Source organism: Poecilia formosa, unplaced genomic scaffold (assembly GCF_000485575.1).
Source record: "Poecilia formosa unplaced genomic scaffold, Poecilia_formosa-5.1.2 Scaffold637, whole genome shotgun sequence".
NCBI classification, from domain to species: domain Eukaryota; kingdom Metazoa; phylum Chordata; class Actinopteri; order Cyprinodontiformes; family Poeciliidae; genus Poecilia; species Poecilia formosa.
The window spans coordinates 86,372-102,435 of NW_006800576.1; the positions used below are offsets into that span (position 1 = coordinate 86,372).

The 16,064-nt window shown below is 36.0% G+C and overlaps 1 protein-coding gene across 1 annotated transcript; it reads left to right on the plus strand.

Annotated features, from left to right (window-relative positions):
- Positions 1 to 369: 369 nt before the first annotated feature.
- Positions 370 to 13,955, plus strand: pip4k2ca (phosphatidylinositol-5-phosphate 4-kinase, type II, gamma a). The gene is made up of 10 exons (XM_007541848.2): positions 370 to 847; positions 3,614 to 3,711; positions 3,796 to 3,892; positions 3,977 to 4,126; positions 8,022 to 8,168; positions 8,402 to 8,440; positions 8,514 to 8,627; positions 9,621 to 9,885; positions 11,020 to 11,123; positions 11,574 to 13,955. Exons 1-10 carry the CDS (start codon positions 686 to 688, stop codon positions 11,652 to 11,654), a joined length of 1,257 nt encoding a protein of 418 aa, XP_007541910.1. The 5' UTR covers positions 370 to 685; the 3' UTR covers positions 11,655 to 13,955.
- Positions 13,956 to 16,064: the final 2,109 nt, after the last annotated feature.

A 16,064-nucleotide genomic window follows, 5' to 3' on the forward strand; every position in this document is an offset into this window, starting at 1 on the left:
ACTTTGAAAATCAAACATATGACTTTGAAATCATAACTTTAAATCTCAAAATTATGACTTTACAAGTCAAAGTTATGATGTTAAGATTGACAAATTTGTTTAAAGTTGAAATTATGACTTTGAAAGTGGAAATTATGATGTTGAAACATGGAATTAAATCTGAAAACTATGATAAGACCTCAAAATTCTGGTTTTGTATAGTCATGACTTCAAGTGGCAGCAATGGACTTCCATAAATTTCCGTGGAATAATCAAAAAACAAACACACAAAATAATATGTAAGTCCCCGCCCACATTTGGGTCACCTGACTACAAAAGATGGATTTTGATTGGTCCCTGACAGCTGTCAATTATACAGTCACCACTTGTTCAACTGAAAATAACGCGGTTGAGCTCGAGGTGGCAGTGGTGGACTGTGAACTGTCAGTGAGGTTAAGAAAACACTTCTGTTGTGGTTATGGGAGACTGAGTACTGATTCATGTCGATGGTTTAAACGTTAAACTGAACCCTGGAAGAAGCAGTGTCTGTTAGAGCGGTCAGAGCTTAGGCGCTTGAACTTTGGTTGTTACAGTCAGCGGCGCGTGAAGGAGCCGTTAAACCATCATCAGGAAGGAGAAGACGCGTCACCGCCCGCTCGGAGCTCTCTCTCTCTCGACAGGGGACGACAGAACACGGTCCGCGGCCATGGCTGCCCTCGGTAACTCGGGGACTGTTACGTCCAGTCCGATGGTGGTCCTGGCGCCCAAGACGAAGACGAAGAAGAAGCACTTTGTTCAGCAGAAGGTGAAAGTATTTCGAGCCAGCGAGCCCATCGTGAGCGTGTTCATCTGGGGCGTGAATCACTCGGTGAGTCGGTGGAAGCTAACGTTTCACTACATGCTAATCACCTCAGTTGGAATGTGCTAACTCGGTGTAGCTTCGGTGTTAGCATCAGAGACAACCTCACTCTTTCATAACGTTTTGGAGAGATGACAGCAGAATCTGTGACATGACAGATTGGAAACTTGGTCATCTTTAAAAGAATTAATAACTAACATGTCTTTATGACACAAAGGGAGTGATCTGATCTGTGGGTTGTTATTTTAGTTTACACAGGCGCTTATGGGACTTAGACTGTGTTTATTTTGAACTTAGCATTAAGTTACAGTTTAAATACCATAAATTCCTTCTTTTATTTTTGTTAAAATATGTATATTAGGAGTAGGCTTAATAATTTCACATTTATCATCAGATTTCTCGCTTGGCAGTTTGAAAAAGATGTCAACATTTTAACTATTTCTTTATTTACCATTTATATTATTACAAAACTATTAATTGTAAATGTATATAACTAACTTGTCTGTGACGCAATAAATAGTCAAACTCCTAAAAAATATTTAATTTTACAGCTTTTTAAGGGTCACTGCTCCTGATCTCAACACTTCCCCTACTAAAACAAAGTTGTTTATTCATGAGGTTGATCATTGTGTTTTTTACTTTATGGACAGAGCTTTTATGTTTTTAGACTTTGAAGCTCTACTGTAGGGCTGTACTGTGTTGGAAAAACCTGATACTACAGTGTTATTGTTAATATCATATAAAATGTAACTAAAAACTCATTTTTCCCACTTTGCCTTTTATTTTCTGTTGTAACAATACTTGGTGAAAGGAATTCTTTTTAAGTTGCATGGAAAAATGATTGCTACTATTGAAGCACTTTTTTTGTTTTGTTTCTTTCTGTTAAAATTTATTGTTGCCAGTACAACAGCAACATTGCACTAGGTTGGAGCACAGATCCAATGTCAAAGGTCGACCTGCATGTTTCAGATGTTTCCCTGGATCAGCAAACTTAAATTAAAACATTCTCCAGAAATGAAATGGAAAAATGTTGAGGAGGTAATGTCACCATTTGAATCAGCTGTGTAGGAACAGGGACACATGTAAAGCATGTAGGACACTGGCCCCTAAGGACTGGAGTTGGACACTCCTGCTCTTGTCTTATCCTCTTCAGCTCAATCATGCTAAACTCTGGGATAAAGTCTCAGAGTTTAGCTAATTCTAACAGTTTTTGTGGGGTTTTTGGAGCCTAAGATGCTGCTATTAGCTGCAGTTCTCACTGAGTATCCTCTTCACAAAGTGGTTGGGATATCAATAAGGATTCTTATTAAACTTGTAGGACAATATATCCATAAAATAAGTGCTTATGGGAGGCTATATTTTTAGTAGCAGTGATGCTAAAGCTCACAGAGAGTGGTAGGGAGTTTATGATTATAGAAACAAAAGAAAACTGTGAAATTGGCATCAAAATGCTTTTGTAATAACATGTTTGGATGATTTTATGCAGCTCTAGTCCTTGTCTAGCTTAGTCACTACAAGGTTAAATTGAAGGGATTGTTCCACATTTATTTTCATTAAACTTGGATTTTGTTTTAGAAAATTTAATGCAAGATGCAGCAGGATATTTTTTTTACACATTTTCACAGGGTTGCCAGTAAATATTACTATTACTGTAGCATATATGTTTGTGATTTTTTTTCAGTGTAATTTCATCAATATCTCTAGAATATTTTAACACTTGAGGAGAGAAATGACAACTTTTGAAAAATGCAAATTTATAAAAACATTTAAAAAGTAAATAAAAAACAGAAGTGGCAGATGTTAAAGTCTAATTATGGGTGTAGGAAATGTTCATGTTGCACCCAGGTGTTACCATTTAGTCCTGACCTACTTCCATTTTGTGATCATGCAGTTCTTTTGGGAGTAAAACATTTTAATCAGATTTAAACAGAACAGTTTTTTTTAAAGATGCTCCTATGTGAATTATTTAGTTTATCACAGAAATTTATCTTCCACCTGTTTTATGCTGTGGTTCCAGTATAAAAATGTTAACTTGAATAGCTTATTCAAGCTATTTAACAATATTGCAATATTTAACAGCAGTGTGCTTGTGGCAACATTTTAATTATTGGGAATAAACAGAAAAGACAAAATAGTAAAAAATAGTTAAAAACTGGAGTTCAACTAATATTTCAGGGAGAAATAGAAAAACATGATTTGTTTATAAAAGGAAATGTTACAAAGGAAACTTTTTTCAAAATGAATATCTACTATAGAAAATTTCTGAACAAGCATTTTATTCCCATTTAAAAAAAACATTTACAAAAATAACATTGATTCATTTTCTTCAGTAGGATGTTTGTTGAAAATGATGTAAATAAAAAATCACCTAGTTACCATCATAATAAGAAGAAAAAATGCTGATACTTGTAATTTTTTCATGGAAATTCAATACTGGATTTTAAAAAAGAAGCTGCTAAAATCTGCATTAAAATGTCTATCTATATTTCAGATGATTTGTTGGTTCTGCACATTTTTAGCCAAATATCAAGAGCCACTGTGAAAGGTCCAAAGAGCCTTAGAGCAAGCCTGAGCTAGAAAATATCAGAATAACCTAATTTTCCAACTCCGGTCCTTAAGGGTTGGTTTCCTGCAGGGTTTACATTTGTCCTTGTTCCAACACAGTGTTTTAAATTGCTAAATTACCTCTTCAATATATATTTCACCAGTAAAACACTGTCATCCAACATCCCACCCCAAACCTTTAATTTGTATACATGTCTGTTCTTTGTGTAGATCAATGATCTCAGCCAGGTTCCTGTTCCCGTCATGCTCCTGCCTGATGACTTCAAAGCCAACACTAAGGTCAAAGTCAACAACCACCTCTTCAACAAGTGAGACACTCACTCTTATACTTTTTGTAAGGACCATCAGGCGGATTAATGTTATAACATTTTCACCTCCTCTCCTTTCATCAGAGAAAACCTTCCCGGACATTTTAAGTTCAAAGAATACTGTCCTCAGGTCTTCCGAAATCTAAGGGAACGTTTTGGTATCGAGGATCTGGACTATCAGGTGAGAATGTTTAAATTATTTCCCATACGATACATGAAATGTCCTCGTTTTCTGACTTTGTGCTGTTTGTTGTTTTCTCCTCAGGTGTCTTTAACCCGCAGCCCCCCGGTGAGAAGTGCAGACGATCAGGGAGAGAGTCTCCTCCTCAACTCCTACGACCGAACTCTTGTCATCAAGCAGATCTCCAGCGAAGACGTTGCAGATATGCACAACATTCTGTCAGAGTATCACCAGGTAACTGAAGCACTTAAATACCTCCTACCTTCTGTCAGGTGCATTTTCATTTTTTCATTTTATTTTTTATTTCATTCACTCAACAATAAATATGAATAGTTAATACAACAACTAAAAGAAACCATGAATGGAAAGGAGCAGAAGGAAGTATATACTTGCAATATACAAAGAATATTAAGTTTTCAGCTCAGAAAAATGTTTCAGATAAATACAAATAAACAAAAAAAATATTAAAATGCAGAAAGAGGTTTAGATTGTTCCATAAACTGACACCTCTAATTGAAATTAAAATGCATATTTCCATTATTGCTGTTCTGAATCAATTTTTTTAATTTCATTTTCTTCTAAGATATATATTAATTTCTTTTACATTAATTTGCATACACTGAAGGAATGAAATGATTTATCAAACAAACAAAACAATATGCTTAGTTTGGTTGCAGCTTGGCTAGGTCATCCGTTAAGCAGCCGCTACATTCATGATGCTATACCCAATGTGAATAGCTGGTTGTCATGGTGACTAATAACCAGGAGTGATTGGTTTATCTGTAGAGAGATTATCAGTTACAGCTACATCAGTACCTACTGTACTGATGGTCACCATTTAAACTATTTACAATTCGACTAATAAAATTATTTACAGCTCGTACAGTCAGCAAGATGGATGCAGGTAACCATGGCAACCAGTGACAGTTTCAGTTAAAAACCCAGATATACCTCAATACGCACAGTGGAAGCCATTTTGGCACTAAAGCAGAAGGTATCATCTTCAGTCTGGAGGTTCAGCCAATCAGCAGCAGGGGAAATTTATTCCTCCTCTGGATTGGCTGCTTTGAAGACGTCAGCCAATGATGGCATGTCAAGTTGCATCACCTTTGATATCTCAGCTTTTCTGCATTTTCATTTGAGTATTTTATAAATGCACTGCAGAAAAAAATCTGGATATATATTCCACTTAAAAATGCTGACTAAAATTGAACAAGCCAATGTGATCAATCAGTAAATTTAACAAAAAAATTTAATTGATTAATTAAAATAAAAAAATTCTCAGGCAGCAAGTTTGCATATTTGTTTTTTTTTTTAAGTAAGGTTAACTAATTAGGTTTTACAGTGTGTTAGCTGAGCTCTGGCCCAGGGGGAATGTAGATTATAAAGTTTCCCAGCCCCGATGCTTTAAACGCCAATAAAACACCTGACGAGTTGTAGAAACATCTCATGACATTGAAATTAGTGAAACTAATTAGTTTGGCAATCTGACCTCTTTTGCTGTTAACCTTTGACCTCAGCAGTTAGAGAACCCAAGGCATCTTTCGTTTCCTTTATAAAAAATAACTTGCATAGGTTCTCCTTGTTTTTACAAGCAATTCTAGGCCAATCATAAAAACCACGCAGGTTGATTGCAGTTACTCTGAACACTTCACACCGTCCCAGGACTGCAGACGCCACATCTGTCATGTGTTGCCTCTCCCTGGGAGTGTGAATGCCTGCTGCAGGAGGTTTGTTCCAGTGAGAATCAGTGAGGCCTGTTGAGCAGATGTGGGACCAGCTGTGGTTCAACCTACAAATCAGATTTAGAATTGGTTGTTAAAAATGTCTGCTGAGGGTAAACGTGCAAAATCCGCCTCCTCCGCTTAATTAGGAGTCTTCGTTTATGTGTTTGAGCATGAGTAAGCAGTCAGGAATGCTGTTTTTATTGCTCTGAGTGATTGCAGAAGTTTGTAACCTAGTAAGTGTGTGCTGATGCGCCTTTTAAAGAAAAGCAAAAAGTAATTTAATAGAAAATCCTCCAAAGGCTCAGAAATCAGAGCGTAGCTGCAGCCATGCATATATTTTGCTCAGAATTTCTTTTTCTTATCTGTGTGCCTTTCTTTGTCTCTTTGTTTGTTTTCTTTCTTTGTTGTGGAAAGAGTTTAATTATTGTCAACTGGCTTCTTTTTTTTTTCTTTATTTCTTGTCCGTTTCTTTTTTTTTGTTTGCTTTTTTTTTGTCAGATAAAATATCTTTACAGACTAACATAAATTAACAGCTAAAATAACGTTTGTCATTTTATCTCGTTCATTTTTATACATTTTTTATTTAGTTATGTAGTTTTTTTTCTTGAATTGTGCAATATTTTTACTTGGCTTAATTTTTGAATTTATAAACCATTCCACAAAATCGGCACACATGCTTTTTAGAGTGCAGTGTTGTGAACTCATAGTTGCTTTAAATTACATTTTCCTCTTTTTTCGCTCTTCCTATACATTTGTTGCATGTCTACTCAGCCTAAATAGAATCATTTATAAACGCTGCAGCATATTATTGCTGTGAAAACGTAGATGTCTAGATGTTAGATATTGTCAGACTTTTAAAGTTGGATTTGAATCTCGTCTGCAGGCTGAATGTTGTGGCTTTGTGTCACAAGACCAGCAACAAATACTCTTGTGTGTGATTGTTGGTATTTTGAACATATTTAAATGTTCATCTATTTTTAAGTCAGAGGGAAATGAGCAAGGTTTCCCTCTTTGCTCTGTGTTTGTTGCAGATTTTGAGACCTGCAGATCTTTTAAGTCAGGCTATGAAGTGGAAACAGTTGAATCTGGCCTTTGTTTTGTTGTAGAATGAGGATGTTGGCATTCACAACAAACTTCCTTGGGGAAACGGAAACGATGTGCAGATCTCATTGTTGTGTGTGGAACTACTGAACCTCCCTAGTGCATCATCCAAACTTCCATTTTCTCCCACAGTCAAACCAATTATGGACTGTTTTATTGTTTTCATTTTTGTTGTACCCTCTGATTTGTATGAATCTATTGCTACAACTTTTAGGGTGCGTTCACACCAGCCCTGTTTAGTCGACTTTAATGAAACTCCAGTTCATTTGCCTAGAAAGTCTGGTTTGTTTTGAGGAGGTGTGAACGTGCAATCGAACCAAAAAATTTAACTCTGGTTCCCTAGAAACCTCAGTCTGGATTCGGCTGAAGTGAACTCTGATGCGGTTTTAATGTACATGTGAATGCCAATCAGACAGGAGACCGCTGCAAAAGCAGGAAGTAGACTGCAGCACAGGGCATTCTGGGTAAATATAAACAAAACAAACACAGGAGTAGCGCTAATGGGAGAAGTGACTCAGTTTTTACTAAAGACGAAAGAGAAATTTTACAACTGCTAAAATCTGACACCACTCCATTTTTGTAGAAGGAAATTGCCCTCAGTGTCGTCTTCAAATGTTTTTGTGTTGTTTCCTTTGGTGGTTCTTGGTGCAGCGCCCCCACAGGCGGGGGTGGGAACAAGTTTTCCAAAGGGTTTGGTTTGTTTGACAGAGCAGTGTGAAAGAGAACCGCATCAGCTGAAAATGTAGCAAATGCTGCAATTTTAGAGACCTTTAGGTGCACTTCAACAAATAGACAAAAAATATCATTTGGAAACATTGATGCAACAATTACTTGATTTATACTCATAAATGCCCTTCTGGGGACTTGCACTGCAAATAAGCTAAGACTATAAACATTATTGTTTATACTTACCATGCAAATAAACAATAAAGACACAAGGTGGCTGGAGCTACAAAAATCAATCAGGAGGAATAGAACAGAATTCTAGCAAACTGTATTGAGATGCTTTTCGAAGGAATTTATAAAATATTATTTTCTATCAAATAAAAAGGAAGTGCTTTGTATGTAAACTCGTAAATTGGAAAAATTCTGCAAAGTGATTAGTATAATCCTAACCAGCCTTTATTTTGTTCTGCTTTTGCCAATTCAGTTAGAATAACATTTTATGCTCAAAATCTTCCCAACTTTGCCTCCATTTTAAAATCCTTTGTCTTCTGTGTGTGTAATGAGAGCTGATTCAGGTAAAGTGACATAAATCTACATGTACACTGGTTTAAAATGCCTGCTTTTTCTGCCTTTAGCACATCGTGAAGTGCCACGGCAGCACGCTGCTGCCCCAGTTCCTGGGAATGTACCGAGTGAGCGTTGACAGCGAGGAGGCGTACCTCATCGTCATGAGGAACATGTTCAGCCACAGGCTGGTGGTGCACAGGAAGTACGACCTGAAGGTAAGGAGGAACCCCGGGCGTTGGCTCAAACCGTACCGGTTCTTAAAGTAAAGAGGAAGTCGGAAAGTTTTCTGTTGATTTAACAAAGGGTTTAAACAAATAATAAAAAGACATTCAGCTGTCTCAAATACTCTGCCTAAGGTCTTGCATGTCATTGACTAAAGAACTTAAAAAATAAATGGCTAAAATGTCATTTTCATAACAGAAATAGTCAAACTGTCTGCTGTTTACAGGGCTCTCTGGTTGATCGTGAAGCAAGTGACAAAGAAAGGGTAAGCATATCTTTTTAGCATCAATTCATGCTAAAGTTATGTATAAAATGTCTGAACTGTGTTTGATGCGAAGGAAAAAGAGCTTCCAACCTTTAAGGACATGGACTTCAGGAACAACATGCAGAAGGTATACGTTACAGACGAGGAGAAGGAGAAGTTCATGGAGAAACTCAACAAAGATGTAGAGGTGAGCGTTTAAAAGCCGATAATTATCTCCACTTTGCAGCAGAAGGAGGAAAACCGAAGCTGCACCGCCGCTTTACAGGATCAAGATGTCAGATCTGAAACACTATATCTGCTAAACAGAGAAATTTAGATGTTACTAAACTACTGAATCAGTCAAATTTTATTTACAGAGAAATTTAATTATGCAGAAAATGTCACAGAAAACAGCCTTATCAAGTAAAACAATCAACAAAACATAACTGATAACATGGTATATATTGAGGAACTAGAATAAAACTACTACAGAAATCATAATCCTATCATACCAGAAATGCTCTTAATGATATGACAAATAAAAAAACATAAAACTGTCATTTGGTATTTGGAATAATACAGAAGATTTGATTTAAATGGTAAATAATCTTAATTTTAAGAGGTGTGTCTGAGTGACATGGTTCTGTATTTGTGATGAAATGTTTTACACAATTGGAGAATCCAACTGCTTTTCCACTGTCTGACCTACAGATGGCAGCACTGAGACAGTTTTTGGCAAAAAAATGAGGAACAAAACAAATTCACACAAAAATCTCTTAATTAAATTAAAACATGGAACCCTAAATTTAATTTGATTTATGGACTTATCAAACAAAATAAAATGCCATAGACAAACCACTGATGACCTTAATGTTCTATAGATGAGATTATTAAAATAATGTATAAAAGTAAGAGCAGGTTTATGAATTTCAATTAAGACTTGCAGTCGGTTTATAAATATTAAGATTTTAATGTGGATGTTGATACATTTCTGTGGTTTGTTGGTAAAATTTTACCGTTTCTGAAAACTGTTGGCTTCACTTTATTTGTATCTTGTATTTAAGTTTAGAAATTACATTAGCTTTCTGTCTCAGTGACTCTCTCGATTATTGATGCCCAATACCAAAACTGCCTTTATTTCCCTTCCTTCATGTTTTATTTTAAATCCTCTGAGCAAACCGTTTTATTTCCTCTCGTCCAGTTCCTGGTGAAGCTGAAGATCATGGACTACAGCCTGTTGCTCGGCATCCATGACATCGGCCGAGCCGAGCGGGAGGAGGAGGAGAGCGGGGAGGTGTCCAACGAGGAGGAAGCCGAGTCGGAGAACGGGCTGGCTCCGGGCCCCGCCGCAGGTTCTTACGGAACGTCTCCTGAAGGGATCGCTGGTTACATGTCATCCTGCAAGCCTCTGGGGCCGGGCGAGTTCGACCCCTATGTGGATGTTTACGCCCTCCGGAGCTGCCCAGGTGAAAAAGTTAGCATGTTAACTGCATGTTTAGATGGAGTAAGCTTTAGTTGAGTCTTTAATGCAATAAACATGGTCTGAAACGATTAATCCGATTCATCGTGATTAATTGATATAATCGTTAGCTAATATTCTAATCGACTGATCATTTAGTGAAGTATACAGTTTTAAAAAAAAGCCAAAATATATTGAATTTAAAACAAAAAATCTGTTTGTTTTTCAAAAATGTTCTGCCCTGAACTGTGTGGCATAGTTTTTGCTTCACCTGGTACAATTTCTGTTTAAAAAGAAAAAAAAAATTATTAAACACCTTTCACTGTCCAAATATTAATCAGTTAATCCTAAAAAATAATTCACAGATTAGTGCTACACTGTACTGACGTTGATGAGCCTTTCACATGTTTATGTTGGTTATATTTTTTAAACTGAAAATGCATCCTCTGCTATAAATTATCAGGAGTTCACTAAAGGAATGCTGTGTTATTGCACTTTAGGCAATAAAATGTTTTTCTTATTGAATTGTTTATTTGCATCTTCTGATATATTTATAATGTATAAAAAAGACTGAAGTACTTTAATAAAATATATGCAGAACTAATGATTTTTTAAAATCTGCTATAATAATCTATAGATCAATCAATTGGTTGTGGCTCTGCAATAAACTCACAGTTTTTGGCTCCTTTTTCCTAACGCTCCTTGAGGTTCAGCATCTACATCTCTAATATCTGAATCCTGTAGGTCTGTACTTAATGATTATCTTAATAATTGATTAGTCTAATGATTAATAGAATAATCAGATAAAAATTTGACTCATTCTGAAGATTTTCTTTTAACCAACAAGAAGGTTTTTAAACAATGTTAGAAATACATTAAAAGATGCAAGCAAACTAGGTGAAGCTAAAACTTGATTCCACTTGAAGAGTTTTGGGTATTATATATATATAAATGAACAGTTTTAACTTAATTATTGCTCTGAGTGTGTTCTTTCAGCAAATATCCTTGTTTTGATCCTACTCCAGTTAACGGTTAATCAATTGCTAAGTTAGTAGGCGATTATTTCAATAATTGATCGTTTGAGCCCTTAAATCAGAAGTGAACCTCCATCCAGCTGACTCTTCCTGCGTTTTAACCTCAGGCGCCCCGCAGAGGGAGGTCTACTTCATGGGCCTGATCGACGTTCTCACACAATACGATACCAAGAAGAAAGCCGCTCACGCCGCAAAAACGGTCAAACACGGGGTGAGTCAGTCGTTCTCTTCCACATCCTGTTCATACGGGTCCTTGAAATCCCTGAAAATGCTTAAATCCATAATATATAATTGATTAACATACAAAATATAACACAATCTTTTTTTCAAGGTTATTGAAATTTGGAGATTTTTAAATTAAGTCTGTGTTTTGTTCTATAAGGTGTGTAGGAGACACTTTTCAAAACATAAGATTTTGTTTTATTTGACATTTTTCCTGCTAGAGAATGTAAAAAAGCATGAAATGACATTATTAATAACAGTAATAAATTATATTGCATTATTGTCTTCTTCTTGGTTCATTTGGATTATGTTTATCTCCTAAGTGTGTTCCTGGAAATTTACCTTGAAAATGCCTGAAAAGTTCTTGAATTTTTGTGTACGAACCGTTCGCGTTGCTCTTCTCTTCGCTCTGATTCTGAGCCGTTTATGTCCGCCGCAGGCCGGGGCTGAAATCTCCACGGTCCATCCTGAGCAGTACGCCAAACGCTTTCGGGACTTCATCTCGAAGATTTTTGCGTAAGCCTCCGCCTGCGGACGCTGCCAGAAGTCATTCCAGCCTTCGACTGTAGATCATCACTAGTATGCACACATGGATCAATATTTAAATTAGGTGACAAGACAAAACTTGTAGCATTATGAGGCATATATTTATTTTGAAGATATATATATATATTTCTTTAGGTATTGAACACTGTTGGGAACAGTAGTGTGTGTGGGAAATGGGAGCACTTTTGATCATGAACTGATGGGGGTTTGAATAGTTTTTTGTTTGTTTGGTTTTTTTTTTTCATTTTGGTTTTCAAACATTAAACTAAATAAAGTTACGATAAATAGTCAATGCACAATAAATATTTAGATTAGTTTTTTCCAAAAGGAACTGCTCTGGTTTGGAGAGTCTGGTTGGATGTTCTCTTTTACTTCGTTTCCACTGAGTGGTACAGTGATAATATCCAAAAATATCAATATTGTTGATATAATAATACCTAACCTTTTGAATTAGGGAAACCTTACAATCAAGGTTTAGATTGCAACAATGTTATTCCAGGAATTCCAGGACGTTTAGCTTTACAGCTATATTCTCTGTACAATGGCTGCTGGAAAAGACAAGTGTTTTGTTGTTTACTTATCACCCAGAAGCCACTTGTTGCATTCTTGTTGGTTGTGCAGAAGGTTCCACTTCTCATTCAGCTCATTCTGACTAAAACTGTGATATCTAAAATGACTTTGTGCAAAACAAATGCAACATAACATGTTCTGTGATCCATCCTAACCTGTTCAATGAAGCTTAATGGAACCGTGGAATGATTTGATTCAGTTCGCTTTTACACCGAAAGCAGACGAACCGCTCAGTCGAAACGAAGCGCTACATTGTGTGAAGTACAATCAATCGCTCGTGGTTGAATCTTGAAGGACTTCTGACAGCTGAGCCAAACATGAAGCTTAAAAACAGAAGCACAAGAGTGTCTTTGTTCCCAGTAACGTCTCAAACTTCCAATCTCGCCATATTTTAACTGAAAACAGACGCCAAAACAAAAATAACCTGCAAGAGTCACAGATACTCAGAACTGGTTAATTATGGACAGAGCTGAGCTGTTTGCTGCTTCCAGTCTTTATGCTAAGCTAAACATTTACCATTAGTTTGTGGAAACACAAGCCGTTTCCCAGAATTATTCCCTAAACCTTTAAATGAATAATAGATTTGTCATTTAGAATAAAGCAGCTTTTAGTAAACATTCATCCATAGAAGCAGGTATTTGTAGTTCTTAGTGCCAAAAGCTTTATCATAGCAGATATTTACATTTTGCCAATTAATCTGACCTTTTTTTGTTTTGTTTAAGGGGGTGGGGGAGTTTGAAGGATCAAATACTAATTCTGCTGCATTTTTTATCTAAATTTGTAGCATGTTGTCAGAGATTGATGGAAACCAAGCAATCATATCTAAGCCTGTGAACATGTCTTCCAGCTGTTTAAGCCTCTGAACTAATGAGGAGCTCCTTTGTGAGGAGACTGGTCCAGATTCCGGGCCGCCGGGTCTCCATTCTGGTTCTGATTGAATAGTGTGGTGGTTTGTGCGTTTAAGTGGCAAATGTGTGTTTTATTATTCTGATTCAAAGTTAAAATTAGGCGATACTCTCTAGAGTCACACTACATTTTATCAGCTTGGCCTTAACACAGTGAGGTTTTGAGCTTTCCTGACAGCAGGTGAGGCAAAATGAATGCAGATGCTTCGTCTGTATGATGCCTCGTCTAAACGTTAGCTGCACATGATGTATTTTTTGCAAATTAGCTTTTGGACCAAATTATATTTTACAAAGATTTTTCCAGAATCCATTGGAACGCATTTCCCTGGGAAATGTGTGCGAGCGCTTGATGACTGGTGAAAATGAGTTCTGGATCTGCCAGTGGTTTTCAGAGTCCGGATTGACTTCGTGTGACACTTTCGTCTTAGAAATACCTCAAGTTTTTAAATGTCCAGAGGAGGAACGCTGTTGATTTTTGTTGTTGTTGTAAAACATGTACTCTGACATCATTCCTCTTATCCAGTGAATCATCTGTTCAACATGATTTTTTTGACTTCTTCCTTTTGTGTCTGGATAACGTGTTTTTCATGTACTTTGTAAGCTAAAGTAAAAATGTGCAAGTGTCAGCTTTTACATGTAACAAAACTATTTTTAGGGGGCAACGTATTAAACTTGTAAACTTTGTTTTTGCTTTTATTTGACACTAAAAACTGTCAGTTTTGTGTGAAGCATATGGAGTGATTTTATTTTATGTTTTCTTTGAATTTAAGGAGAAATAAACATTTTGTTCTGTTAATATGCTTGAATGAACAGTTGGTATCTAAACTTCCAGCAGACCCAAATTTATGCAATGACGCAGCTGATTTCAGCCTTTCACAGCTGAAATTAGTTTGTTTTTCTCCATGTTTCAGATGTTACAATAGGATATTTACAGTCTGTAACCACTAGATGGCGGTGTAACCTGTACACAGAACCCTCATGATCCTGATTTTTCCTCAAGTAACAGAAAGGGAAATTCAAGTTTTCTAAAAACTGAAAACACTCATAGGTGGAAAATTTAATTGGTAAGCAATGTTTAGTATTTTGCATCTTTATGGAGCTTCAAAAAAAGTAAAAAAAAAAAAAAGTAGGAGATAAGTATTGGATCCTCCTTTTGCGTATTTTTTTTTTTGTTAAACAGAAGAGGTAAACAGCCTGTCATGAACTTTAGCTTTAAAAATGTAGGTCTGATGTTTTTGTAATCTTATACGAAGACATTCATTTATGGAAATATGATGAGCTGCCTTAACAGTTTGCTATTTATTCATCTAGATTACTTGGTTTTCAGTTACATAAAACTATGCCTGAAACAGTTTGATTAATCAATTACGGAAATAATCGTCAACTTATTTAACAATCGACAGGTTGTACCGACTAAAACACGCAGTTTGCTGTTTTAGAATATACAACATATTCAGAGTTGAGCCAAACCCGTTCAAGAAACTTATACATTTTGCATTTATGATGAAAAATCTTTTTTGTCTGCAAATATGTTCAACCCAAAACTCATTATTTAGCATATTAACTTTCCAGATTCAAATTCTCTGAATACAAAAATAAAAAATCCTATTGGGCAGCCTTTGGTATCCAATTAAATGAAAAAAGTAAATCACCGTATCACCCCCAACAGGTTGAGCTGTTCAAATGTTGATGCTTCCTTTGCTACAAATGATCAAACGTAAATATAATTTTATCGCATTTTAGACAATAAAATATTTATTTCATAATTGAGTTTGTTCACGTTTTATCGTGCATTTCTAATATTGTATAAAATAAGCTTCAGATGAGAAGGAAAAATCTGCAAAATGCGCCTCTTTTGTACGATTACTCAATTGATCGTCATAATAATCGATAGAATATTCAATTATTCATATAATCGTTAGCTGCAGCCCTGAATAAAAACATGCACAGGCATGTTTTCAGTTATTGATGGATTGTTTGCCGAAGAGATTACATTCCCCAACAACTTCTACGTGATTTTGACTCTTCTGTGGATTAGGAAAATAAAAAAATGTAGTTATCCAGTTATTGGATAACTACATTATCCAGTAACAGATCACTCTGGAAAGAGCGGTCTGTGCCACTCTTTCCAGGAAATTAGTTTTTTCTGACCGATTGTTGTTTTATAACAGGGAAGCGAATCTGTTGACAGGGTCCGAACCGTTTCACCAGAAAATCCGAGTGGGTGGGAAATGGAGACAGGCCGTGCAGAGGAACAAAGTTTGAGTGATTCATTCTTTCTCGTTTCCATCTAAAGCTGCCTCTGCGGCACTGACGATGCAGCAGTTTCTAGTTCACAGCAGGTTGATCATAATAACCAGGGGCGCAACGTGCTTTCTGACGCCTGTGCGTTTACGTTATACGCACACATGCGCAGATGCAAAGTACGGAGACCCTTAGCGGACATGGGGGGAATTATTTAGTAGCGAGTTCATGCAACATTACTGGAAGTATTTCTGCTACAATATGAGTTTTATAAGTTAACACAACTGTATATTAGGGTAATTGTAGATTTAAAAAAAAGTAAAATTCCACCAAAAAAACTACAATTTTTAGATCAATCTCAAAATTTTTCTAGAAAAAAAAAAAGGAAATTTCTGAGTTTAAAAAGTCAAAGATTTGTGAGAATTACTGAGAAGTTTTATGGGGGAAAAAATTAGTAAATTTCTGAGTTTCATTCAATGTTTGGAAATTTTCTGATTTTGAAAAGTGAAAAACATTTAACTTTTGAAATTCATGTTTTTTCTGGAAACGTTCTAAGATTAATCTCAAAATTTGAGTTCTTCAGCAAATTTGTCTTTTCAAATTCAGAAATTTCTTTTTGTTTCCCCCACCCCAACATTATTTCTTTAGATTAATCTCAATTTGAG

Excerpts from the sequence above, each read along its gene's own strand:
- pip4k2ca (XM_007541848.2), top strand. The coding sequence starts at position 686 with ATGGCTGCCCTCGGTAACTCGGGGACTGTTACGTCCAGTCCGATGGTG. Across the intron at positions 8,441-8,513 it reads AAGCAAGTGACAAAGAAAGG|GAAAAAGAGCTTCCAACCTT; the intron begins GTAAGCATATCT and ends TTTGATGCGAAG. Across the intron at positions 9,886-11,019 it reads CGCCCTCCGGAGCTGCCCAG|GCGCCCCGCAGAGGGAGGTC; the intron begins GTGAAAAAGTTA and ends TTTTAACCTCAG.